Here is a 25,088-nt window from a genome sequence, read left to right as displayed (position 1 = left end):
ATTCCTTTTCAGTTTGAAGATTTACAGTTGTCTCTGAAGGATGGTAACATTATGAAAGAATCAACAGACACATCTTTTTTTGAGGTAAAAAGAGAAATGGAAATTGTTATTTCTAAAATATAAGGCAGTATTTTAGGAAAATGCAGCCCATATTAAAAAACACCCAAGCAAACCAAATAAAAACAACAGCAAAAAAAGACAAACCCAAAAAACTCCCAACTCAATTGTTTTAATTGGGTTACTGAAAATGACATAAAATCAAAGCATTTAAATTAAGATGCTAATGTTAAGATGTTAAGTCTTTTTTAAAAATTGCATTGAGAATGAGTGATACTAGAACAAATGGCATATTGGACAACACTTAATTTTAAGAAGTAAATTGTTCCCATTTCTAGGAAGGAGGGTACTGCGTGAAGTATTTTTTTCTCACATCTTATCTAGTTCAAATACTTTTCATAGGCTACAGGTGCACAGATTAAAGAAAGATTAACACTACATTGTTTATATCCCCCAAACTGAGAATACATTCATAAGAGTTCCGGATAAGTGAATCAAATACCTAACAGGCTCTATAAAATTCATGTAAAAAAAAGGCAAGTAGATTTATTTCATTCTGTACCTCAGATCCTATAGAGCTAATTCTTACAGCTTTTGTTAACATGCAAGAGTCTGTAGAATATTTGAGTGAAACATACTTTGCTGTCATATTTAAAACATACTTGTTGTCTTCAATATGTAATTAGTATCAGATGTTTTATTAACTCACAAACCAACTTGATTTAGGAAATACATGAAAAACTGAACAAGTCAAACTTGAAACTCAATGAGGAAATAGAGAATCTAGAAAAAGAACTGGAAGAAGAAAAATCTAAGCAGTCAGAAAATGACACCTTGGTAAGAATAAATAGAATCCTGTCTTTGTTTCCATTCATTTAAAAAAATATTCTCACAGGAAAAAATCTCTGTGAAGAAGACAAACTATTTTCTTTGTGTGTTTTGAAATAAAAACTACATTTTCCATTTTGTCTTCCCTTTAACATTAGAAAAATTATAAAGGAAAATACTCAAAAGAAGAAAAGCTGGTTTTACTGATTCAGCAGTAGAACTTTTTCGGTTGGAAAATTAAAATAATTTTATTAATTGCCTAGACATTTTCAGGCAAATATGTGAAAGAAGCTATAATAACAACTAATGATTTTCAGGTGGCTGAAATTCAGGAGAAAGTGGAGTCTTTAGAGAATGAAGAAAAATCTATCCAGTCACAAATTGATGAGGTATGTCTAACTTTTATAGTTTCTGTTTTCAAATCTTTGCAATTTCTCTATTCCCCATGTAGTTACTGTTTTAATTTTTTTTCTATTAAGGGTGCAGAGATCATATGCTGTGTAAACCAAAAAACTTTACAAGGCTTCGTACTTTTGTGTGCCTTGATTGAGCAACTTTTAATTTCATATAATGACTGGCATTTATTGAGAAGTAGTTACCTTGTCTTTTCTTCTCCTTACTCGAGAATCTTACATAGTATTGCAAAACTACAGTCAGCAAAAACTGTTGACATTTTAGAGAAAATGTGAGAATGTGGCTGTGTAGCACAGCCAGAAAACCTAAGACAAGTCCAGTAATACCATCATGACCCCACTTATCTTCACCAATACCGTTTAAACAACACACTTTTTTATTTCACTTAGGCCAAATCTACCCTAAAAGTGTATCAGATTAATACTGAGAGACTCAAGACATCTGTTCAAGATGCAGTAGATGAAAACAGCCATCTCCAGGAAAGTGAGAAACAGGTAGGCTCTTCCTAGTTATCCTTAGAAATACTGTGTTTTCCTATGGTACTAATAAATATGATTTCTCCAAAGAGCTCATCCTCAACAAGTTTGTTAATACCTCTTGTGTGTTTTAGTAAATGGAATGAGGAAGAGGACATTTTTAAAACAACTTTACGTTGGAGTAACTTCATCTAAGATAATCCTGTTTTAGAAGAAATACAGTAGTTACAGTTTGTGGGGAATCATGAATAAAGTTCAGTGGAAGGAGAGCATGTGGTAATGTAAGACTAATAAGAACTTTGCTGAGACCTGGAGGAAAGCAGAAATATCCAAACAACTCCACAGCTAGGATTCTCTACAGAGGCAGAGAGAAAATTCTTTTACTTGATCTAGAAAACCAAAGAAATGGAGAAATTGCAGAGTATTCAGAAGGCAGGTAAAAAACATACTCTAGTACCACTGTGGATGTATTAATTGAAAGTCAGGTACGTAACAGAGGAACAGAAACGACTGTTACTTCCCAAGTTTTAGTTGTCTTTTTTCCTCTGAGCTGTAGCCAGATCACAAAGAAAACTGATTATTTTAAAATATTCAGCATATGCAATAGTTGTCCTGTGCAGTAGGTAGCTTTACAGTGAAGCTATTTTTTTTTCTAACAAATAGATATTTTCTCTGAACGTTTAATATTCTGTGTAATATTTTTGGGGTTTGAGGTGGTTTGTTGTGGTTTTAATGGATATGTGCTTATTTTCCTGACTGACTGATGATCTCCTTGTTGCCTGAGGAATAACCTGATAGATATTTGCAGAGGGGAAAGGGTAGTGGTAGGAGTGGAAGTACAGGCCTGTTACTTTTTAGCAGTCTTATAAGAAGCTGCTTTAGTCCTCTCTGTCAAAACATGGTGTATATCAAACTTAGTGGTTCAGGAAAAAAAAAGGGATACTGGAAATAAAAAATTTTTTGCAGGAGGAATATTTCAGTTCTGCACAACTCTGTTAGTAGAACTTGATCTTTTTCCCTAATTCTAAAAGGAGTCCATGTTTGTGATTACTGAAAAAAGGAAGACAATTTTATTGAGAGCTGTGGGTGGAGAAGCAGTGGATTTGACTGTTACCATTGTGAGATGAAGTTGCTCAAGAATTATTTTCTTTCAAGAGTGTTTTTTTGTCTAATGTCTACATCCTCTTTGGTTTTGTGAGGAGGAAGGGTCTGGTCTTGGTGCTTTGTTTCAAATGTGACAGTATTCTTACGTAATAAATTTTGAGAAGCAATGCATAAAGTTTTAATAGAGAGGAATTTTCTTCCCCCCCCCCCCCCCCCCCGTAGTCATGTCTTGGGTTCAAACAGAAATAATCCAATTATTTGTGTGTGTGTGGCAAAAATCTTCACTTCCCTTCCTTTTTGATAAAGTAAAAAAGTAGTGCTTAGAGAAGGATAATACTAAGTGCTGGCAATTGCCCTATATTTCATAGGCAATTGTTTTATGTCAAGGAAAACCATGGAAAAAAATAAGTAAAAACAATTCCCAGGGTTTAATTGCCGTGTTCCTAGATGGAAAAAAAAAGTTCTTTTGCATTTCTTCCAGGTAAAACCTGGGTATAAGTAGTTCCTTAACCACATTATTTAGGATTAATTACTACCCTTTGTTGTTAACTGAGCTTTGTTGCAATTTTTAGTAGTTTGAGAACATTTGTGCATCTTGTAGTTTGCTGTGCTTTTTAGTAGATAAATAACTTAATGTTATTTGTTGCTGGAACCTGATAAGTAAAGAAGAGAAAGCATCTGCCTTGCTTATTTGTGTTCTCATTTCTGAGGTACTTTCTAAGTGTGAGACTTAGTTTACTGTATCAAAATATCCATGTCCTTCTTTTATGTTTCTTTCTTACTTTTTTTAAAGATGGAATTTCACGTATGCTCAAAAGGTAACAAAGGTGTTATTTGTTCACAGAAACTAGAGTACTTTCTTCCTCTGCCCATTTGTATAAATGGGTCATAATCTTCTAGCACATCATAGCTTAAACTTTATAAGAGATGTGCTGTTTCAGGTTTATGATGTGTCAGAGAGAGGATTGGGCCTTTTAGGTTGAACAGGGGGAACAGTTAATGAACTTCGGTGCTTTGTTGGTTTTTTGTTTTGTTTTGTTTTCTTCAGGAACATTAGAAATATATATTGCTTTAGCTCATTGCAAATCCTTGCTGTTTCTCTTTATTGTAATTCTTATAGGTGTATAAAGTCATAAATTTATTTTCTCTTTGGCTTCATGAAGAAGGAGTCTTAAAAGTCATCCTTTGATGATGACAATTAATGATAAAAATAGTTGTCTATGTATGTCTTCTAATCCCTAGTATGTCATTTGTATGATGCTGCAAATTCATACGTGGCTTTTACTGCCTGGAAAGTGCAGTTGTGTGCCAAGGGGCAATGTGTGTTAATCCAATTCTAGTCACATACTTTTTGTTCTATGCCTTCTCGTTTATCTTTGATAAGTAGTGTTCAGGCTTGCTTGTCTATTTGCATGGCAGTTCTCCTTTTTAATTACTGTTTTCTGGTTTTATTTTTAATATAACTGGCTGTTGTGTTCTCATTGCTCAACCTGGTTATTCTTTTCTGTACATTCAGTGCCCTTATATTGATTGCCTGTTGTGCAACTTCAAGCAGTATTTTTTGACAGACTCTTAAGACGATTTGTTTGTACTTTACCCCATGTTGTTGTAGCGCATGTTTTGTCTTAACAGACATTTACATCTGTTCAATTTTGTTCTCACAATATAATTAGTTAATATGTTGCAGTGGTTATTTTTAATAGCTGGTGATGAAGTGTTCTAATCCCTTTACTGCTGTAAAATATTTTTGCAAAATGAGGAATTTTACTAGGGAATATCTGTAAATGTAACCTTGGAACCTCCCTATCATTTTAGTTAAGCACAGTTAATTGCAAAGATACGTACTAGTAGGTGTTGATTACATACAGCTGTGACTTTCATTAACAAGAAAGCTTTTTTAAAATAAAATTTTAAAATTACTTTAAGAAGTATGGAGAAGGGTAGGAGAAATAACACAGTTTTGCAAGTCACATGAATATAAATAACTGCCTAAAAGCTTCCTCTTTTCCCTTACTTCTCTGACCACTTCTAAGTTGAAAAGACACAGGCACCGTTTCAGAAGTGTGTGTGCATATTTCCATCCATTCCCCAGTGTATGTAGCTGTTACATAAATTATCACTATTTTATACTCATTGCTGTTGTCACATCAAGGTTTTTAAACTGAGTGGAATATTAACTGAACACTTCTTATAAATGCTTAAAAATATCTTAACAACTAACTACAAGGGACAGCTATAGTAGCTAAAGCAACTGAACTATAACACAGAAGTCTTAATTTTCAACTCTTGAGGTAACTTTCTTGTAGTATTATCTCAGTTAATTCTTACTGATGGGTGAGAGGTTTAAATTCCATTTATGTATAGATAATACATGTAACAGGCTCAGTACTATTCATCCTTGATTCTTGGTTTCGTAGACAATCACACTAATCTGGTATCTTCCTTTTTAGCTTTTACAGGAAGCTGAAGGATGGGGTGAACGATTTAGTGAACTAAATGAACAAACAAAGATGTTTGAATCATCTAAAGCAGATGTAGAAGAAGTTTTAAAAAATAAGGAGAGCCAAATCAAGGTAAATTATGACATTTACGATTGAGTCAAATTATTCAGACTAATGCTAATCATGGAGTTCCAAGAAAGCCTGACAACCTCTCCTATGCTTTATGCTCTTTTGGGCTTTTCTTTGCTGTCTCTGTTCTCTAATGTTATGTTTCTGGCTAAGCAAAGAAAAGGTTGCTTAGCAGCACAATGGAGCAGTCTGATGAAGACAACTAAGGAAAAATTCTTTCAATTTTGATAGAGCACTGGCTTTCCCCCCTGCTGCCCCCCAGTTTAAAGTGTGGAAGTTGGGTGTATGTTCTTATAGTTGTGTACCTTACATACACAAGCCATGCTAAAAGCATGCATGCATATAGCTATCTGAAAATTCTTCACGAGGATTTGCCCACTGACCTGCAGATACTTGCTTTGATAGAAAAAGTATTATCAGACATCTAGAATCTTGTATGTGGGGCTGACTTAATCTGCTAAGGGAACTAAATAAAGGACAGAAATGCTGGAAAGTAATTGTAATGATAACTCCCATTTTCATTGCTTGTATTTGTTTTATTGTTCGTGGGGGTTTTGTGTGCTTTTTCGTAGTCGCTGACACAATATATACTGAATATGAAAGACTGGAGTTCAGCAATACGAGAAGATGGTGACACTGAAGACAATCACTGGGACACAGATATAAAGGGTGAAACAGAGAATGGAGAGCACTTAGGTATAGTTTGTGTCGTTTCCCTATTTAAATATTTAACAGATGTTTTAGAGATAGGGAATTGACTGACTTCCAGAAAAGTTGAAAGATTAGCTTTAAAGAAGTCAGATTTCTAAATCTCACCCGATGTCATTCATGTCGGACAGTTAACTGACACTTGGACATCTCTGGAATAGCAGCCTATTCTCCTGTTTAGCAGTGTGTGGCATATATGCTGTTACAGAGCAATGTAAAGACTCGGTGTTCAGTCTCTTGCAGAATGACATTAGCCTGTGTGAGTATTAAGCAGTGATTCTGTGGCATTTCTAGGTGGAAATCTTGCTTGTATATCTTCTTCAAGCTCTTCCCAGCAGTAGTACTGAGGGTCCTTAGAGCCTAATTTCTGCTTCCTTGTCATTACAGAGGTGTTACTTGTTGCAGGCAGTGTGGTAGCACTGTCATCGAATGGGTGTAGATGTGGGTCCCCTTAAACAGCAACACAGAAAATCCCTTCTTCCTCCGCTTTCCTGCTGCGGCTTCTTTATATGCTGGTGCTTATGATACCATAGGGCACATGCCCGTGAATCCTGCAGTGTGTGTTCAGCATCTCACTTTTAACGTGACCAGTCTGAGTTGTGATTGATTGGCAAACAAAGCACTACAATATAGGCATATCTTCTACCCACACCCCCGCTTTTTTTTGCTCCTTTATTCTCCAAATATGCTGTGCCTATTGTGGTATATTGGCATTGCTCATGTATAAAAACAAAATAATAGCAGTAAGCTCTCACCAATCTTTTTGTGCTTTTTACGTGACTTATTGTTCTATTCCTTCAACCAGATGATAAGCAAAAAAGAACTGTAAAGAAATTGATCTATGCTGCAAAGGTATGTGATTTTAAGAAACTTGTGGGTGGAAGAGGGGAAACTTGAGGGAATACATGTAATTATTCTGGTAATACCAGTATTAGAGTTCAGCATCTTTTAATGTTTAATCAGATATTTTTGCATGCAAACAGTTTCTTAATCTGGTAATATTAAAGTGCTGTCTTTTTTTTCAATTTTGATTGTAGTTAAATGCTTGTTTAAAGACCATGGAAGCAGAAAGAGACCAAATGTATTCAAAACTGTCTGATGAAAATAAAGCTAAAGGAGAACTTACAGGTAATTAATGTTGGTTTGCCTTTAATAAGATGCTGCTTTGGTAAAATGGTTTTACAGGCTGCAAATATTAATTCCAGTAAAAACTGAATTAAGTTTACATTAACAACTACTTGATTTTTAAAATTCATGTTTCAAGTTGCTTAGCTATTTTAAATACATGATTTTAGACGTAGAGTAATCGAAGTTGCAAGTTTGGTTGTACTCTGTTGGAATATTCTGTAGCTATTAAGATATAGAATCTTAAAATACAAGAGCAAAGTTATGTTAATAAATAGCTAATACCTCCTTTACATAATTTCTGGACATGAAACAGTGGAGTTTTAATCTAAATTTTAAAACCATCTATTAAAAGGGTAGCTTAATTATAGTTAGTTTGTAATGGGTACAAGATCAATCCTTAAAATATAAAGTACTGCATTTAGAGAATTGAACCTAAAAGCATCTTGCTCTGGTTTTTTTCCATTGTTGTGTAGGACATACTGAATTAAACCTTATGAAATGAAAGCCACTTTAATTCAAATTAAAACCTGTAATTAGCTATTGCTTTCATAATCATAGCTGGCAGAGTAGGCATCACATATGAACATACTGCTTTGATATTTGGGTGGTGAAATGCTCTGTAAGACTGTTTTTTTGGTTTCTTACAGTCCTTTAAACATATTCCTTGTGCAAGTGTGTTCTCCAAATTGACTGTAGCTCTGTCCCATAAAGGTATTCAAACTTAGTTGAAGCTTTGTTTTATTTCTTGAAAAGAGGCACAGGAATAGTAAACAGGAAAAGAAACATGACTTTGAGGTCAGTTTGGAAAGATGAAGGTAGTTTGACGAATCTGAGTTACCCATTCAGGCTGTTGGGGAAGACCTTGTGTGGGTAAATCTGCAAGAGCATATGATGGTACTAGTTTTACTTTTTTAGTCGAACAATTACAATAATAAGAGCCCTAAATGAAAATTTAGATTCTGAATTACAAAACTGCACTGGTTTGGAGCAAAGGCCTGATACGCGTGCAGGGCTGCACTTTGGGGCAGGTGGAGAGTATAGTTGCTGGTTTCTCATTTTGTGTCGTATGTTGAATTACAATAACATTATTTCTTATGTTACTAAATCAACATTTAGGTTTTTACAGAGTTTTTGTGTACTAAAATATTGCCAATGTGTTATCTCAATATAATTATTTCTAAATTTGTCAGAACGCATAGAAAACCTTCAAAGTCAACAAGCTTCCTTGCGGTCTGAAAATGAATGTTTTGAAAGTGAAGTTCAAAAGCTTCAGCAGAAACTTAAAGTAATGACTGAGCTTTATCAAGAAAATGAAATGAAACTACACAGGTGCTGGTTCCTCTTCTTAAGTTCAATGCTTGCTGTTTGATTTGAATGTAACTCTGATTTGGGGGACTGAAAATTATTGAAAGTGTGAATACTACTCTCCAGAATTTTCTGAATTGTGAAGACAATTTATTACACTTCCATGTGCATTTGTAATTACAGTAGTTTATAGAAGCTGTTTCCATGAAACAATTCATTTTAGGGCTTTTCCACAATCAAGTATAGAAACAAAGAAGTAACAGATTTTTAATCTATGAAACAAGGCAATTAAAGTAGGAAAGCTTTATTATTTTTTCTTTATTTAAATTATTTTATGATGTAATACGTGTCAAAGTGAAAGAAAATCAGTAGGTGCTTTAACTGTGAGATATATTTTATGTAATAGAGAGAGCAAGGAATGTCACAGGAATGATGAGATATATATAAAACTAAACGTAAAATGTAGGCAAGCTCTTGTTGATAAGCAACATAAAACCCTTGTGAATCAGGCTTTCCTCACCAAGAAAACCAGAATATGAAGGCTGTACTATCTGCCTCACAGTCGGGGTGTTGGTAGGGATTATGACCTGAGTGATTGAAATCAGAAATATGTTTAGGACTAGAAATTAAAGTTGATTGGTCCAGAGCATGTACTAACCTTCAGAAGTGTGTGTGGCAGCAGGGCACATCATTTTAGGGCATGATGGTAAAATTACAGTTTCAGTAGTCAGAAATTATTTCTTTGAAGAGTGGGCATAATCTTGAAGGCAGCAAGAGAATCAGCACAAGACTAGATCCTGTACTGAGCAGTATGCAGGACCTTTTTAAAGTATTACTTTCAGTAATCTGCTCTGTAACATATATATTTGTGTAGATATTTAGCCTCTTTGTAGATGCAACAAACCCTAGAAATCACTACATTAACATTTTGATTTTTAAAAAAGAGCAAGGAGGGAGTGGGAAGGAACCTGTTAAAAAGAAGATACGATAAGCAGGCAGAAAGAAGACTGTGGATGATATTTAAAAATGCCTCACTAAAACTCAGAAAATGTATGCTGCTAGTCAAAGAGTTTTAGAAAAGCCGAAAAGGAGTGGGGAGAAGCTGGTGTGGTGATGTAGCAGCACAAAAAAGATTTAGAATTAATTAAGGCATCTTCTGAAAACTGGGTCTGTTCAAACAGGGGAAATGAAAAAGTAGGAAATGATTGAGTAGAAAAGAAATTTAAATCATGTTCACGAAATCCATGATTTAGACAACTTGATTGCTAAGGACTGCTGTTCCCAGGAAAATGACCAGTTTATCCATTCAGGGGTGTATGCAGCACTATTATTCACGTGTGTTCTGCAGAACTACCTTGTCCATAATTTATGGACTGGAGTATATGAGTTTTCTCTTCTGTAGTGCCCAATAAGGCATAAAGATAAAAAGAGGGACCTGGAAAGACTTTTTTTTAAAAAACAGCTAGTAACAATCTTTTTTTCCTCTAGAAAATTATTTTTAGAAAATACCAGAACAAATCATTGACCATTAGTGTAGTTGGGGTTTTAGTTTGTTTGATATGATTTCTGGCTGCTTTCAAAATTGTTGTCTTGAAACACAGTTAACCATAGTTTTTGAATTTTGTTTAAAGGAGGTTGACAGTAGAAGAGAGGGAACGTCTACAGAAGGAAGAAAAGCTTTCTAAAGTAGATGAAAAAATTATTCATGCTGCTGAAGAACTTAACAGCTACAGGTAATTGCAGATTGTAGTTGCTGTAATCACTTGTTCCAAAGTGGAGAAAGAGCAATAGAGATTTAAAAAAACCACAGCATAAGCAAATGTATTTTCTTCCAGTTTCTTTGTAGTGCGTGTGTGTTAGATGCTAGTTTGTGTGTAATCATACAGACTAAGGGTGGTTTTACTTCGTTAAAGCATCTGAGTGTTGAAGATTATGGCAACTTCTCTTCCATTAGAATGCTAATTGTACTGATACATTAGCTTTAATGGTGTGGTAGAAGTGGGTCTCTAATCTAGTTCCCCTTACTGAACAAAGGTAAAAACACATAGTTAAGAGAATGTTGTGAAATAAATGGAATGTTCAGTTTTCCTGCAGAGCTAACATTTATGCTGTATAGTTATAGTATTCTATTTCTGTATCTCAAAGCTTGTCAAACAGTCCTGTTGCTTAGAAATTCTTTACTAAAATATTGTCATGGGTGAATATTTGCTGTAGCTGTTTTTTAACTGCTTTGCTCTGGGTTTGTTTCACCAGCTGTGCACCTCTGGGTTTTTTCTGCATTTTCTCTAGCTGTGGCATAATTTTTCAATATGTAACGTATATTTGCCATCTTACTTCAGTGTTTGTGGGAGTATTAGGTCTAACTGAATAGCTGTCAATGCTTCCTGAGGAGTTAATTAGATAATTCTTTCTTTTGGACATTCTTCAGTATTCATAAGGAAGGCATAATTCACCCTTCCTGATTTATTCAGAACATGGACTTTGTAGGCATCCTAATTGCAAATTGAGTATAACTAAGCAATGTCTGTGTCTTTGGCCCACCTGCTGAGAGAGTGTAGAACCTAGAGAGACTGTGCACAGGGCAGCTGGCAGCAAAGGTGGCATCATACATGTGGTCTTGAAGTAACTTCGGTGCAGGTGACTGTCCCTCAGGACTGACTGGTAGCCTGTGACAATGTGGTGCTCCAGCCACATCAGTTCCTGTGCTGAGCTGGGTGAGGCTGGCTGGTAGGGCATGTGAGGAAGGATAGCCTTTATATTGGAAACATCACCAACCATGAAAAGTTGGGGCTCTGTTGGGGTTTGGGTTCTGCTCTCTTGTTTACATTCCTGGGTGCAGTAATGTAAGGCCTAGAATTTCCACTGTTAGAATAATTTTTATGTATCCCATGGGCCTAAGTGACAATATTGTCTTTTGGATAAAGAAAATCTTAATTACACCTTGTGGCTACCGTTGAGTTTATTGTATTCAAAACTTCCCTGCATATTTTATTGCAATATCATAAATCCTCATTTTGTAACAGGGAGCGAGCAAAGGATCTTGAAGAAGAGCTGGAGAGAACCATTCGTTCTTATGAGAATCAGGTACTTTGTGCATTGTGACAACATCTATGCCAGTAGGAGGGATGTTACTGCAACTGGAATACCACTTGCTGTTAGCTTGTGAACTCTATTTGGCTTGGCTTTGTTGCGTGTCTAGTTTTGCCTCCCCCTCCTCTTCTTAATGTCATCTGGTTTTGACTGACACAATTTCATAGCAGAGATCACCAGATAACTATTGAAAAGTTGAATTTTCAGTTTAGGTGTCTCATTATAAATTATCCACACATATTAAATTTATAAAAAAGAGCATATAATCATAAGTTAGGGGTTTTAGATGAATAATGAATCTTCTCTTTCAGATTACTTCACATGAGAAAAAAGCTCATGATAATTGGGTAAGTTCTAAATACTTAATTTTCTGAGTTTTGTGTGTCTTCATTTTTCATTATTTGAAAAGCTTGCTTTATCACTTTTTGTTTTTTACTAAAAACAGCTTATCAAAATTATCTCTAACCTTTCACTTTTGAACATATGGATTTCTTGCAGAAATACACAAAAGCCTGTTAAAAATACTTCTGTTGTATAAAATAGTTGGAAAAATTAAGCTGGATACTTACGAACACAGTAGAATGATAATCTTACATCATTTTTTACAGCAATAAATCCACTGGAAGAACATGACACCATATAACAAATGTGTGACATTTTGCTAATGGAAGCTTTTGGCCTTGTTTCAATGCCATTTTGATATTTTCTTTGGGTGTACGTTCCTTCTTTTATCTCCAAGTAGAAGATGTTATGTCCTGTGAGAACAGTATGTTCCATTGACAACTTCCTAAGAGTGTTTCTACAAAATCCATTTTTGCCTTTTTTTTCCCCAAACAGGAAAATTTAAAATATCTCCTGACTAATACATTCTTCACTTTCCCAGAATATCTGAGATAAATTCCTGCTAAAAGCTATGGTGCTTTGTAGTCATAATTCCAGAGATGTTATGTATCTGATTTTAAAATAAAACTTTCTTACATAGAATTTAAGACTTTAAATCTTCTGTAGGTGCTTCAAAGCAGCTATAGCCAGAGAATTTAATTTCTGGAGTTTTAGGAACCTGCAGGAAAGCCTTATCATCCCTCAAAAATTTGGGTTGTAGAGCTGCTAATGTCATTTGCTGATGTACATGAGGCTCCATACACGAGTCATATCTTGTGAAAATGCAGTCCATACACTTCACACAGAATGTCTTGGGTCTAGGAACTGTCATATTTATGGAGCACTTAATCAATAAATAGCAATATCTAAGCATCTGATTTTTGTCCTTCCCCAAAGCTGACAGCCCGAGCAGCTGAAAGACACCTCAATGATATAAAAAAAGAAAATGCACATAACAGACAAAAGTAAGTGCAGTCCTCATCTACTCCTAAAGAAATGCAGTTTGGTATGTTTTGGATTTAAGCAGTTTGATGTTTTCTGTTAATGAATTGTGGCCCAAACAGGGCAGAGAGATCAGTGTCCAATTCGAGTTCTGAAAGGGAGTCTCTTGAGCTTTCCTGTAATTATGACATGCAAGAAAGTAAGAACTTAGGAACTATGTGAAGTATTGAAATACTTCAGGAAAGAAGCAGAATGTACTACTAGAACACAAATGCTGGGGGGGGGTATTGTTTGTTTATTTGTTTGTTTCAAGTAAGAATATATCAGCCAGATGTCATGATTACCTTATGATTTTACAGCTTATCTCAGAAGTTGATGCTGAATTAACAGTTGGTCATAGTTGAGAGGAACTTCAGGTGTGAGGTTAACTAATACTTGTACTGTGACATCCTCTCTCTTATTTATTTAGGGAATAAAATAAAATACCATGCTTCATTTAACCAGTTAGGTAGAAAGCCTGGCAGTAAACAATGTAGTCTGGTAAAGCTTTTGCATTTCTTGGTCACGTACTACTTACTTGTTGTCTCTTTGCAGATTAACTGAAGCAGAATTTAAACTTGAGCTTTTAGAAAAAGACCCTTATGCTCTCGATGTTCCAATGAGACCATTTGGCAGAGGTACAGTACTGAATTGTAAAATAGAGCCTAATTATTTTGGTTTATGGTTTTGTTTCCCAAGACCACACCTATGTCATTGTTTGAAACTATCTTGGCCATGTGTATGTACAAATACCAGTCATTTATAAAAAAAAATTGGGTCATAAGTGACTCTAGGTCACGTCAAGTATTTTGTTGAAACTAAGAGCATCTGTAGTATTGATGAGAGTAGACTGGGAATATGTTACACATGGTAATTAGAGCACAATTTTCATTTCAGTTACACAGTTTGGTTTTTAAGTTCACCTGAGAAGTTATTTATACAGTTTGCTGAACTAAGTATTGTGAACTTGAGCATTTTGTTTTAACTGTTCCAGAGCATTCCCCGTATGGACCCTCACCAATGGGCCGGCCTTCATCTGAAACAAGAACTTTTCTTTCCCCTCCAACTTTATTGGAGGGTCCTTTAAGGCTTTCACCTATGCTTCCAGGTGGAGGAGGAGGAGGAGGAAGAGGTACAATTCTTAAACTTGAAAATTTATCTATTCTGGATTTCTCTCTCCTCTCCTACAAACCTGTCACACCTTTTCCTCTTGTTGGTGACAAAAAGTATTAAAACAACCAATTCAACATAAATAGTTAATTGGACAAACTCTTCCTGTTTTTCAGCTTCCTTCTAAAGCTGTTTAATGTGTAACAGTACAGTTGAAAATCTAGTTGTTTTTGATAGGTTGGTCAGTGGATTCACTTTAAAAACATAAATTAAGAAAAGTGAAAAGCTAGACTTATCAGTTGTCTTCTATTTCTTGGAAAGATGGGGTTCTGCTGAAATAAACATGATTTTAAAGTAAAAGAGAGTCAGTTAGTTTTCTGAAGAAAGAATACTGCCCCTTCCATTTCATTGGTCTACAGTCAGTGAGAGAATGTTGTCAAAAATATAAGGTAGTTTTATTGGGGGTTGTGGTACTAGAAAGTTACTGGTTCAGTAAATTGTTTCCCTTCCCTTTGTTCTAAATTTGAAGCAGCAGAATCAGCAGAGAGTATTTCTTCCCTGCTGATAGAAGGGACCAGGAAGTTTGTGTGTAAGGAGTACAATTCAGAGATTCAGGAGTAGGTGAAAGTAAGCTGGGGTGGAATGGGTTGTAAGGGAAAAAAATACTCTCCATTCATATTTTTGATGTTGGTGGAAGCAGTGTAGAAAAATGCTTGAGTGAAGTTCAGCATCTGTTACAGGTAACAAAGAAGCTACTGTTTAATTTATTTTTACCATTACACCTATTGAAGCCTGTATTAATTAGTGGGAAATATGTCCAAATGTCTCTCCTATAAGGGTTTCTATAAGCGCAATTATAGTACTTATCTCACAGTGCACAAGACACACAATGGCTTCAAGTTGTAAGTTGAATTTTAGCACGGAGAATTAGAGTATGATAGCAGAATTCAGTATTTCTGTAATTTTTCAGACCCAGTCTGTTTTAAAGGAAGCTGGCAATCTAAAATCACTCATTTTTACAGTTTTTCTTGCACTTGATTACGTGTTGACCTGGCTTTAGCGGGGTTTTTTTGTTTGGTTTAGTTTTATTATTCTTCTTGAATAAAGAATTAGAAAGAACCAGAAGAGTGCTGAATCCAGATGGGTGTTTTATGATACCGGTATTAACTCTCAGCATGGTAATTTTCAGTTTGATTAGCAGCAGGATTTTATCCCTGAGAAGATTATTTATCATGGAGGTACTAGTTTCTGATTCAAATTAACTGAAACTTGCGAAACTATGAGTTTTTTAGAAAGCATTGCAGGTCCTCTCTGTTGTGCTGTTGTTGAACTAAGAGCTTTTCATTGCACACCTTTAAACACCTCTCGTGGACATAACTGGTCATCAGCACACAGCTGGAGAGCCTTGTGGAGCCGCGCGCCTCTTGTGTCCTGACAGTGTTGGCACTCCATGATTTGTTTCACTATTTCCAGACTTAATGAGGAAAGCCATAGCAGAGGATTTAAAATACAAGGGTGAATAACTACCTGATTTCTTCGATTAGGATCCAGAGGACCAACTGCCGTGTACGAAGCTGGTAGTGAAAGAGGAGAGCTGAATTCTGATAGATTGACTGATCCCCACAGACCACCATCAGATACTGGATCCCTGTCTCCTCCTTGGGAAAGAGAACGCAGGATAATTCTGCCTCCACCAGGTATAAAACTCTGCTTAGCTACTGTATCCATGGAAAAGGGGAGCTACTGACTTGCAGTGTACATATGTAAGTATTTTGGGTTTAAAAATATTAGGTGTTTTCTTGGACCTGCACATGCAACCAAACTGGGTTTTTCTAACAGCAGTTTTTTTCCTCTTCTTTAACAGTGGGGTTCACTTGCACTTCTCTGCTATCTTTTAAATACACGTTGGTATTACCAGGGGAAAATCAACTGTTTGGGTTCGTCATTTTACTGGGAGTCTGTGTAGTGTATCAAAAGGCCTGTCTGGGCTGGATAGTTAATAAAAGATCAGAGAAGTAAAAAGTTTTAATTTATTTAAATAAAAACTAGGTAATGTTGAAAAATACTGTTTTACAAAAAGACCCCATTTATATTAATAGTACAGGAGTACCATGGTACATTCATCCTGTCTGGCACATGTTTTCCTGTTGATACTGTCTCTTCAATGATTAACAGCAGCAAAATCAGTCTTCACTCTCACTTCTTTAGCTAAACATCTGTATTGCACATTACCATTCAGGGAAGGCAGAGATGAGTTAAAGAGGATTCTGCTGATATTTCTGAAGTAAAAACTTGGGGGGATGGACAACCTTCCTGGATACCTGTAATGAAAAAGAAAAAATGTTAAAAGTTTAGAGAAAATAAAAATTCTGGTAATGTACACAGATGAAGGTACCTTGCAGTACCTCAGTTATTACTGCAGCAAGCAATACCAGATCTGTGTGAAAGCCTGGTGGTAGAACTCACGGTCCTCTCAGGATGTAGTTTCTCATTTGGCAGGTCTGGTCTGATGACAGGATACTGCAGAGGGGTAGTCTTGTTTTCTTGGCCTTTCCTTGGTGTTCTTAGCCCACCTTTGCACTTGGATCTCACAGATACAGTTTGTCTTGTAGCTGCATGATGGATTGCTAGATCTGATGCCAGCAAGTTGGTGGGAACATATTGCAGCAGTAATGGAAAACAGCATTCTTACCTAAGAATGGCTTAAAACATACAGTACCTTATTTTGTCTTCAATCTTCTTTGCTGGACCTTTGTTTCAAGGGAACACTGTTTATAACTTAGGCAATCTTAGCTTTCAAAATTCTGCTGTATGTTAAACCAAAAACCAGTGAACTTTCTCTTTTGCAGCTCTTTAGAAACATAAGATACTGGATATACTTGGTGGGATTCTTCTGTTTGGGTTATTTAAGGTTTGTTTGCTCACCCTGATTAATAGATACTTTGTATATTTACAAGAGCGTAAGATACCAGAGAATCTTTCTGGTCTAAAATTACGTGGAATGCGAGGAATAAACCTTCACAGACCTGTTTTGTGATTTCTTCAATGTTAGGTGAGCCTTATGCTGATCCAGTTCTTCCTGCTCGAAGACAAGAGAGATTTTTCCCTAATCCTCCAAATACTGGAAGACTTTCTGGACCAGCAGAACTACGAACTTACAATGTGCAGTCTTTTGATAAAACAGGTGGGAACTGCTTCCATGATACTCTAAAATGGAAAATCTCAGTGTAAACTGACTGTGCACAGTCAGCTGTGGCAAGAGGACAGGTTTATAGCTATCACAGATCTGAGGTTCCATTGTGTAGAAAACATTTTAACACCTGCTGGCCTTGCTGCAGCCATTCCCTATTAGAGCAACAGCCCTCCCTGCTGACAGGTGGGTGGGATTCCATGAATGGCAGTCATGAGGTATTTTTTTGGTCTGCCCTCACTGTTCTGTGTGTTGACCACTCATAATTGGTTTAGAGTCTGTTTGGTCCCTCCCATGAGGCTCATCACAGCATTAAAACATCACAAACCCATACTTGAATTTCCATGCCACACTTGGTAAAGTTAGAAAGGGTTAGACTCACAAAGAGTGAAACAGAAACAGCCAACTGTTCAAGTGTCCACTGGCTTGGTGCATGGAGGTGGAACGTCCTGAGACCTCTTCCTTCAAACTGTTGACTATACTGGCAGCTTTTTGTAGTTCACAGTGCAGTTGCCTCCAATTTAATCACACCTTTCACTGACCCACTAGTTTTGAATAGGCCAATTACATATATTTTAGTTTGTGACACCTGGAAACTGCCAGAAGCTCATAGGCAAAGTTTTGGTCACTGAGACCTTATCACTGACAGCTTAAAAGCTTATTACTTATTAAGCATTTTTTGTCTTTATGTAATGCCCTGGTAAGTCACATGTGTCTGATTCATCAGCGAGGTGAAGCCATTAAATTCCCAATAGAAACTTCACCACCCAGGACTCAGTTACTGACAGTAGGAAGTTACCATCTCCCTTGCACCATTTCTGGCACCTTTGCTGCTTGGTGTCACAGTTGTGAGAACAGGGAATGCTGAATCTAGTTTCAGGTTGAAGGTTCAGGTTTCAAAGTGAATCGTTCTTTACTGGAAGATAGTTCTTCCCTGTGCAGCTACTGACCTTCCCTTTTTCCCAAGCTTTCTGTCTGTTTCACTTCTGCTTTCTAATACTTCATGTTCCACAGAGGCCTTTCTTCTAGAACCTGGCTGCTGACTGAAGGACAGGAGAGGTGCACTGGTCTTTGCACTTGCTTACTGCGTCCCTTTTTACCCCTTTCTTCAGGCACTGCCAAGCAACAATTAATTTATTTTTTTAAATGTTGTATTCAGTTCTTGGGCGATTCTAAACTGCAGTAATGGCACCAGGGTTTTGGATAACCCTGTTGCCAGTGTTTAACAGGTCATTAAGCATGTGTGAATGTTGCTCTTTACAGGCACATAATTTCACTAAACTTGGGTGAGTATTTGTAAAAAAAACCCTTCAATTAAAAAACCAACCACACAAAAACCAGCCCATCCAGCATATCTGATTTAAGAACATCAGAGTATCTCACAGTACTGAAATCAAGGCTCCCACTCATTAAGAGTGAACAAGTTACACTTCTTAGGAAGATGATCAAAATGTTATTTAAAGTGAACAAAATAATACGGATTTTCCTAAGCTGGGGTGGCAAGTTATAAAAACTCTTCACTTGAGGAGGTACCTGGGGCAGGAAGCTTCTTGTCAGAAAGAAGAGTTAAAGGCTGGCAGAGTTTGTGAGCAACTTCACAAGGACCTAAAATGGAAAGTGTTATGCAACCTAAATACCAAGGCATGAATATTCTCTGTGTGACATAGGAGTTGAACTGTTTTAGATTAAGTAACAATATCATCAATGAGGCAGGGCCTGCTTGAAATGACAAGTAATTTAGAGTTTTGAAAAGACCTATCTGTTCATTGAGAAAAAACCTTTGTTTGCTTTCAAGAAGTGAAATACAATATGCACATAAAAATTCAGTCACTAGTTAGAAGTCTTGTTTTGGTCTGGTGGTTTTTAGTATATCTATTCAAGCTGAAGTGTAAGAAAGCAATATACTTCAAATCCCAGGTTTGGGGGGTTGTTTGTTTGTTTGTTTGTTAAAAGAAAGTGGTTTTAGTGTATATATTTAGTATATTTATATCCAGTCAGATTCTACTCTCTGACAATTTCCTTTAATAATTTTCTCCAGTTGTTATAGAAAATACTTGTTCCCAGTAAAGTTTAAAAGTAAAAACACTGAAGTTTCTATTTCTCTCTTTACTTATAAAGTAAGGCAAATGAGAGGATTATTATTATTATTATTATTATTACTACTATTAATTCCTGACTGCTTGTCCAAAACTGAGGTAGTTCTGGAAGTCTTCTTGAAATTTGTCAGCCAAGGAGGGAATTGGTTTTTGTCATACTTGATTTGGATTTGTGTCAAGCTCTGTGCCAAGAGTCTATGATAGCACAGCCATTCCCAGCGTGGGGTTTACCAAAGAAATAAACTATTAGTCAGAGGGAGGGGGAAAATTGAACTGCTACTTGCTGTTGGTTTTGTTGCCTATCTATCCTGATGTCAAAAAAACTTACTGAAATTGGTGGAGAGAAAGAGATCAGCACTGAATAATTTAACTTTTACATACAGATGGACAGACATCTTCAGAACATAGTCCACAAACAGAACCAAGTGGAGATGGGATGAAGGATCATTCTAACTTTAGTGTAAGTAGCTAAAGAGCTAAAGTAGCTAAAGAGCAGCTTGATTTAAAGACGCTTTAATTTTCTGCAAAAACCAGAAACATTTGTCTGTAGTCCATTGGTCACATTATATTGCACTCTGCAGTGCAAATTATAAAATTATATGTATACTTTATCACAGCACTTATTGCCTTGTGAATTAATTTTGATGTATTACTAATATAGTCCCTGTTGAAAATTAATTATATCCCAAAATATGAAGCTATGGTCAAGTGGATGGTCAGTACACATAGATAGCCTTGCTCGGGATTATGCTGCAGCTAAGGCAGAGCTGGAACTAGGCCTGAGCTAGTGTCACACCTACATGGAAGCAGGCCTGATGGGACTGGAGAGGTTCCCTTTCCCTCCACTAACTTCCCTGGTTTCCTCGTGTTGCAGAACTTGCTCCCCGATCAGTCGCTGGCACCTGAAAGTGAAGCTGTCATTTCAGGGTTTGCACCCCTGCCTTTCCCTCCAGTCAGACCTCCATTGATGCCTGTGGATCCTAGAGCACCACCAGTACCTTTCATGAGACGAGGACCTCCTTTTCCTCCCCCTCCTCCTGCTGGCATGTACGGGCCACGGGAATGCTTTCCAGTACGAGACTTTGGGCCTCCGCGCCCTCCGCTGCCAAGTACGTGGCTTTTGCCAGCATTTGTTTCAAATTGATGCATGGGAGTGCTTTGTGCAGGTAGTGAGTTACCACACTGGGTGGATGTGCACATATTTGCACACACTACTTCTTAATTCAGCTAGCAGGGAGCATCTTTTCTGATTAAGGTTCATTGTGTTGTACACTTCCTTTTTCACAACAGCTCGTCTTGATGTTTTTACAAACACTAGCTTTTGCTGGAAAATACACCTACATGTACTGTTCAGCATTTAAAGGATTCTTTTTGTGGGGTAGGAAAGCAAGTAGGTGGTTACCTTAATCCTTTTCTTCCTGTGAAGTTGCACCTTACATAAATCTTAAAAGTTTCATCCTCTGGCTCTGAGGTGTGGTGGTGCCCTGCAAAGGCACAGTCCCAAAACAACTGTTCTCCCTTTGAGTTTGCATGACTGGAGCAAGATGTCAGTGTCAGACTGCAGGGCTTCTTTCTGACTCCTGCTGTTCTCCGAGTATGTGTGAAGAACTAAGCCATTTATCTGCCAAAATATCTGTAAGGTGTGGCAGGTAAGGGCTGCTGTGGCAGACTGAAGGGGGTGTTGGCAGCGGCAGCCCAGGAGCTGGCAGTGGCTGGCTGCTGCTTTGAGGCTGTTGTGGGTAACTACTGAGAAAAGTGATGGTTTTGCCCTCATCCTTCCTGGCATCTGTGTCTCTTTGGATCCTGACATGTGACTCCTAGTTAGATAGGCCTAGCTGAGCAGTAAGACAGCAAGAGAAGCAGGTGTATATGTTTCCTGTTGTGATTGATATTAACTGGACTACTCTGATTCTCTCACAGTAAGAAACCCATTTCCAATGAGACCTTATCCTCACTATCCACCTCAACGACCTGGATTTTTGCCTCCACCACCTCCTCCTGAAAATAGAGTTGAACCATCTCAGTCAAATCCATCAGCTGTAGAACAACCAGAACCACAGCAGGAGACTTGACAGTCATTTGGGGAATGTCCTGAACGAGCTTTGTGCTCTCCTACTGGCATTTTTCCTTATGTTAAGTAACCATTGTTACTTAGGTCTATACAAACTACTTTGCTCAAATTGAAGCTTAATAGAGAAAATTCTCAGGATAGTATTTTGTAAATAAAGAATTAAATAACTATGAATATTGTGAATAAGTGATTTCCACTGTACAATAGTCATTTTAAATTAAGTATTTCTAACTTGAATAATATCTTCAAAGGTGTATAAAATTAGATCACGTGAACCTTATTGTGAAAGTCCAGCTGCTTTGTCCTGGTTGAGCTGTACAGGGAGGCTCCTGCATGCCAAAAGTGATGCTTGCTGCTTTATGAATAGGATGTGAAAACAAATCAAACGGTTAATAAAAAGCTACAAAAAATGAAAGCAATGTCACTGGTAACCTGGTACAATAGAAGTAGGTGAAGATGAATGACCATGATTCTCCACTCCAGTCCCCTCTGTCAGTGACCTTGTCGGTGACCTTTCAGCTCTCAAGCTCTACAACATGGCAGTTCTCCTGCCACGACACTGAGGGGGAAGGGGCAGCACAAAAGCTGAGCGACTCTCCCCTCACTCTTCAAAAGCTGGAGTGGAGTAGTGTTTGTTATTGAAGATGTGTACAGGGAGGAAGGAGTCATAGCTAGGAGATGCTCAAGCACAGCCCAGCCCTTGCCTTTGAAGATATATGTGTGCAGCAAACTAATAGGAGGGGTGCTTTTTACGGTCTCAACATGAATTTATTAGGCTTCAGATTTTAACACCAGCATTTGGAAAATGCAGGGCAGGATAAAAGCAGAATTAAAAAGTACAAGAAGGACGTGGCAGACTGCAGCATTAATAACTTTGTGTCTATAAAAGCATTTGCTGTGGTACCTCGTTCACCTCTTCAGGCGCGGTTCCCATGTGGTGCTTCCCTGGCAGGAACGGCTGTCCCAGCAGGCACAGTGCCCCCACCTGCAGCCAGGGCACGCCTGACCAGTGCCAGGCTGGGTCTGGACAGAGCCAAGCGCTGCTTTTACTGACAACTGTACAATCTAAAGACTTCTGCTAGGAGCTGGTGGCTGTTCTGACAGTTTGGCTTCAACTTGGAAAGGTGTAAGGACTCAGTGCAGTCATTTGGTAAGGGACTCAGATAAAAAAGCAAACTGGTTTTGGCAAGCCCCAACTCCCAGCAGCAGTCCAACCACCAGTCTCCATTCTCTGCATGCAGGCACACATAACACACAGTTTCAGGCTTTAATGTAAATGCAGCTGCCACCACACCCCATAATTAGAAGTTACCAAAGAAAAAACTCCAGCCCACTTTTTTTTGTAATTGCTTAGGTTGAGTTTGCCAAGGGAGCATTTTCTCCTGTAGCTCAGTACTCCTGCTCCTACCATTACCCCCAGATTGGCTTCTTTCAGCTGTAGAACTCTTCCATGGCTCATTCCTACAATTTCTTTATCCTTTCTGCTTCTAGTTTAGCCCTCGAAGCATTTCGATAAGCCTTTGTACTGCAGCGATTCAATGACAGATTCTGACGAGACATTTTAAAGCATCATCAGTCTTAAATTAACCATGTAGTTCAATGTGGCTGTTGCATTACTTTAGCCAATTAGTTGGTGGCTATGAGTTTGCCTGAGAGACTTCACAAGGATTCTCAAAGGAATTACTGCATTTTACCCTTGTCATCAGCCATAGGAAGAACCAAACTGCCAAATACAGCCTTGCCCCTGCACAGAAATCCTGGGCTGATAACACTCCCAGAAACCTTTTTCATTCCTTGCCCAACTGACCTGAGAGGCTGCAAAAACTATTCATGAATGTATCTATGTTTTCTGAGCAAACACAGTATTTCCCCCGTGTGAGTTAACTATTTGTTCTAAGTTAACTGAAAAATTCTTCCTCCACCAAAACAGTCTACTCTATGCCCACAATGGTACCAGAAGCTGCAGGCAAGAGAAAAGACAGCTGGACTAAGATAATGTAGGAAAAGCATGGATTGGATCACCCTGCAGAGAGAATGGCATAATTGCAGGCTTTTTTCTTCCTTCCTAGTAGTAGTCCAAAATTTTATTTGCAAATTTGGAAACAAGCTCCGGTTTATGCAATAGGAAGCAGGTAGATGGTAACCTGTAAAATGTGGAAAGGTCACACAAAGTGTATGTGGGGAAGTCCCTGTTCTGCCCACCCCCCAAAAGAATAAGCAACCCAGTTTTGACAGATGAAGTCTTGTGTTCCAAGCTCCTGCAGCTAACCCTAGAACGCAAAAGACTAACTTGACATTGCCATCTCTTCAGGAAATACAAAGAAACAAGAAGTAAAATTCCTTTTGGGATTATGCAAGTTCAAAGTAATTTCACAATAGTTTGTAAGGTCCCACTCCAAATGCAAGAGAATATTAAGACTATCTTAATTTCCTAATGATTACAGATCACTTCAACTTGAATCCCTTCATCCTGGTATCACTAATAAAGATTCCTGCTGAAAATACAGGCAGGTGACAAACCCCTTTTATCTATTCCTCAGACAAGAGAAAAATCAGGGGTGCATTTCTCCAGCACTGCTCAAGGTAAGGCTTTCACCACACTCCTGCTTTACTGGACTCCCTACAATTGCCAAGATAGAAAGATTCTAGCCATCTTTTAAGTACACCGACTTCTTCCCTGAACACAAGCCAAACCCAGTGAGAAGACTTCAGACTGTATGAAAAAAATCAGACTTGGAGCACTAACAATGGACAGCCACTGGTAAGAGCCAGCTCTGGCTGCAACTGCAGCGAGTGAAAGGGCTGCACATCTCTCTACTGTAGTCAAGTGGGGTGCTGCTCCTCCTCCTCATCTTATCTTTCAAGATTAAATTAATTAAAGCAGAAAACAGGTTAGACCAAACAGATTAAAAACACATTTATATAAGAGAAAGGCAAACAGGTTACTTTCCAACTCCATTTAGTAAGGAGTAACCTAAGTGCAGTAGCGTGCAGAGATAAAGTTACCATTCTGCAACTGTTTAAACCAGAGCATGCAGAATTTGCTTTGTTTGTTTCTGGCTTTTTCTGTGTGACTTCCTGAAATCTTGAACCCTTCAAGATCACACTTCAGGTTCAGACGCTGCTGAACAATCACCATCAGATTTAACTGCTACATAAACCTTCCTCCTGAGGCTGAGCCCTGAAAGGCACCACAAGTACCAGTATTTCACTTTACTGGAACATGAAAAGCTGTAACTGTATTTACCTTATCTTTATTACCCACAGCATCTCTTCAGTGTGTTGGCAAATGATCTTGCTTACCAAATCTGGAGGATCTAGGAAACTGCTTGAACAAGCAGTGCAATTTTCACACTTGGCAGCAGTTTGGGCTGCCATGTAGCAACATGAAGTTCAGAAGCTCGAATGAAGTCCGTGCTTGGCACGCACACACTGACCAGCCACTCTGACAAGCCTCACAGCACAGTCAGCCACTGCAGGCCACAGCAGCTCTCCAACAGCTGACCAGACATCTGCAGTTTCCATTCAGAAGGCACAGCTGTGTACTCTTGAGTACGGATAAAATGTCAAACTGAAGCA

General features: G+C 37.7%; 1 protein-coding gene across 5 annotated transcripts in view; it reads left to right on the top strand.

Moving 5' to 3' along the window:
- MIA2 (MIA SH3 domain ER export factor 2) overlaps positions 1-21,924 on the top strand; it is a 36,429-nt gene extending 14,505 nt beyond the window's left edge. For 4 of the 5 annotated variants that reach the window (XM_048308508.1, XM_048308507.1, XM_048308510.1 and 1 more), the window contains 20 exons: positions 13-84; positions 784-894; positions 1,203-1,274; positions 1,689-1,793; positions 5,330-5,452; positions 6,022-6,145; positions 6,963-7,009; positions 7,195-7,285; positions 8,476-8,614; positions 10,222-10,323; positions 11,614-11,674; positions 11,992-12,027; positions 12,959-13,026; positions 13,598-13,680; positions 14,037-14,174; positions 15,697-15,849; positions 17,205-17,336; positions 19,822-19,898; positions 20,313-20,547; positions 21,359-21,924. In XM_048308508.1, the coding sequence (XP_048164465.1) occupies positions 13-84; positions 784-894; positions 1,203-1,274; positions 1,689-1,793; positions 5,330-5,452; positions 6,022-6,145; positions 6,963-7,009; positions 7,195-7,285; positions 8,476-8,614; positions 10,222-10,323; positions 11,614-11,674; positions 11,992-12,027; positions 12,959-13,026; positions 13,598-13,680; positions 14,037-14,174; positions 15,697-15,849; positions 17,205-17,336; positions 19,822-19,898; positions 20,313-20,547; positions 21,359-21,510 (2,121 nt within the window). In that variant the 3' untranslated portion in view covers positions 21,511-21,924. The remainder of the gene's footprint in view (positions 1-12; positions 85-783; positions 895-1,202; positions 1,275-1,688; positions 1,794-5,329; positions 5,453-6,021; positions 6,146-6,962; positions 7,010-7,194; positions 7,286-8,475; positions 8,615-10,221; positions 10,324-11,613; positions 11,675-11,991; positions 12,028-12,958; positions 13,027-13,597; positions 13,681-14,036; positions 14,175-15,696; positions 15,850-17,204; positions 17,337-19,821; positions 19,899-20,312; positions 20,548-21,358) is intronic. The other variant, XM_048308509.1, reaches the window with a different exon arrangement.
- Positions 21,925-25,088: the final 3,164 nt, after the last annotated feature.

The sequence above is a fragment of the Corvus hawaiiensis genome, chromosome 6 (assembly GCF_020740725.1).
Source record: "Corvus hawaiiensis isolate bCorHaw1 chromosome 6, bCorHaw1.pri.cur, whole genome shotgun sequence".
In the NCBI taxonomy this organism is placed as follows: Eukaryota; Metazoa; Chordata; class Aves; order Passeriformes; family Corvidae; genus Corvus; species Corvus hawaiiensis.
The sequence above is the reverse complement of the archived record's forward strand: the minus strand, read 5'-3'. Positions and strand labels throughout refer to the sequence as shown.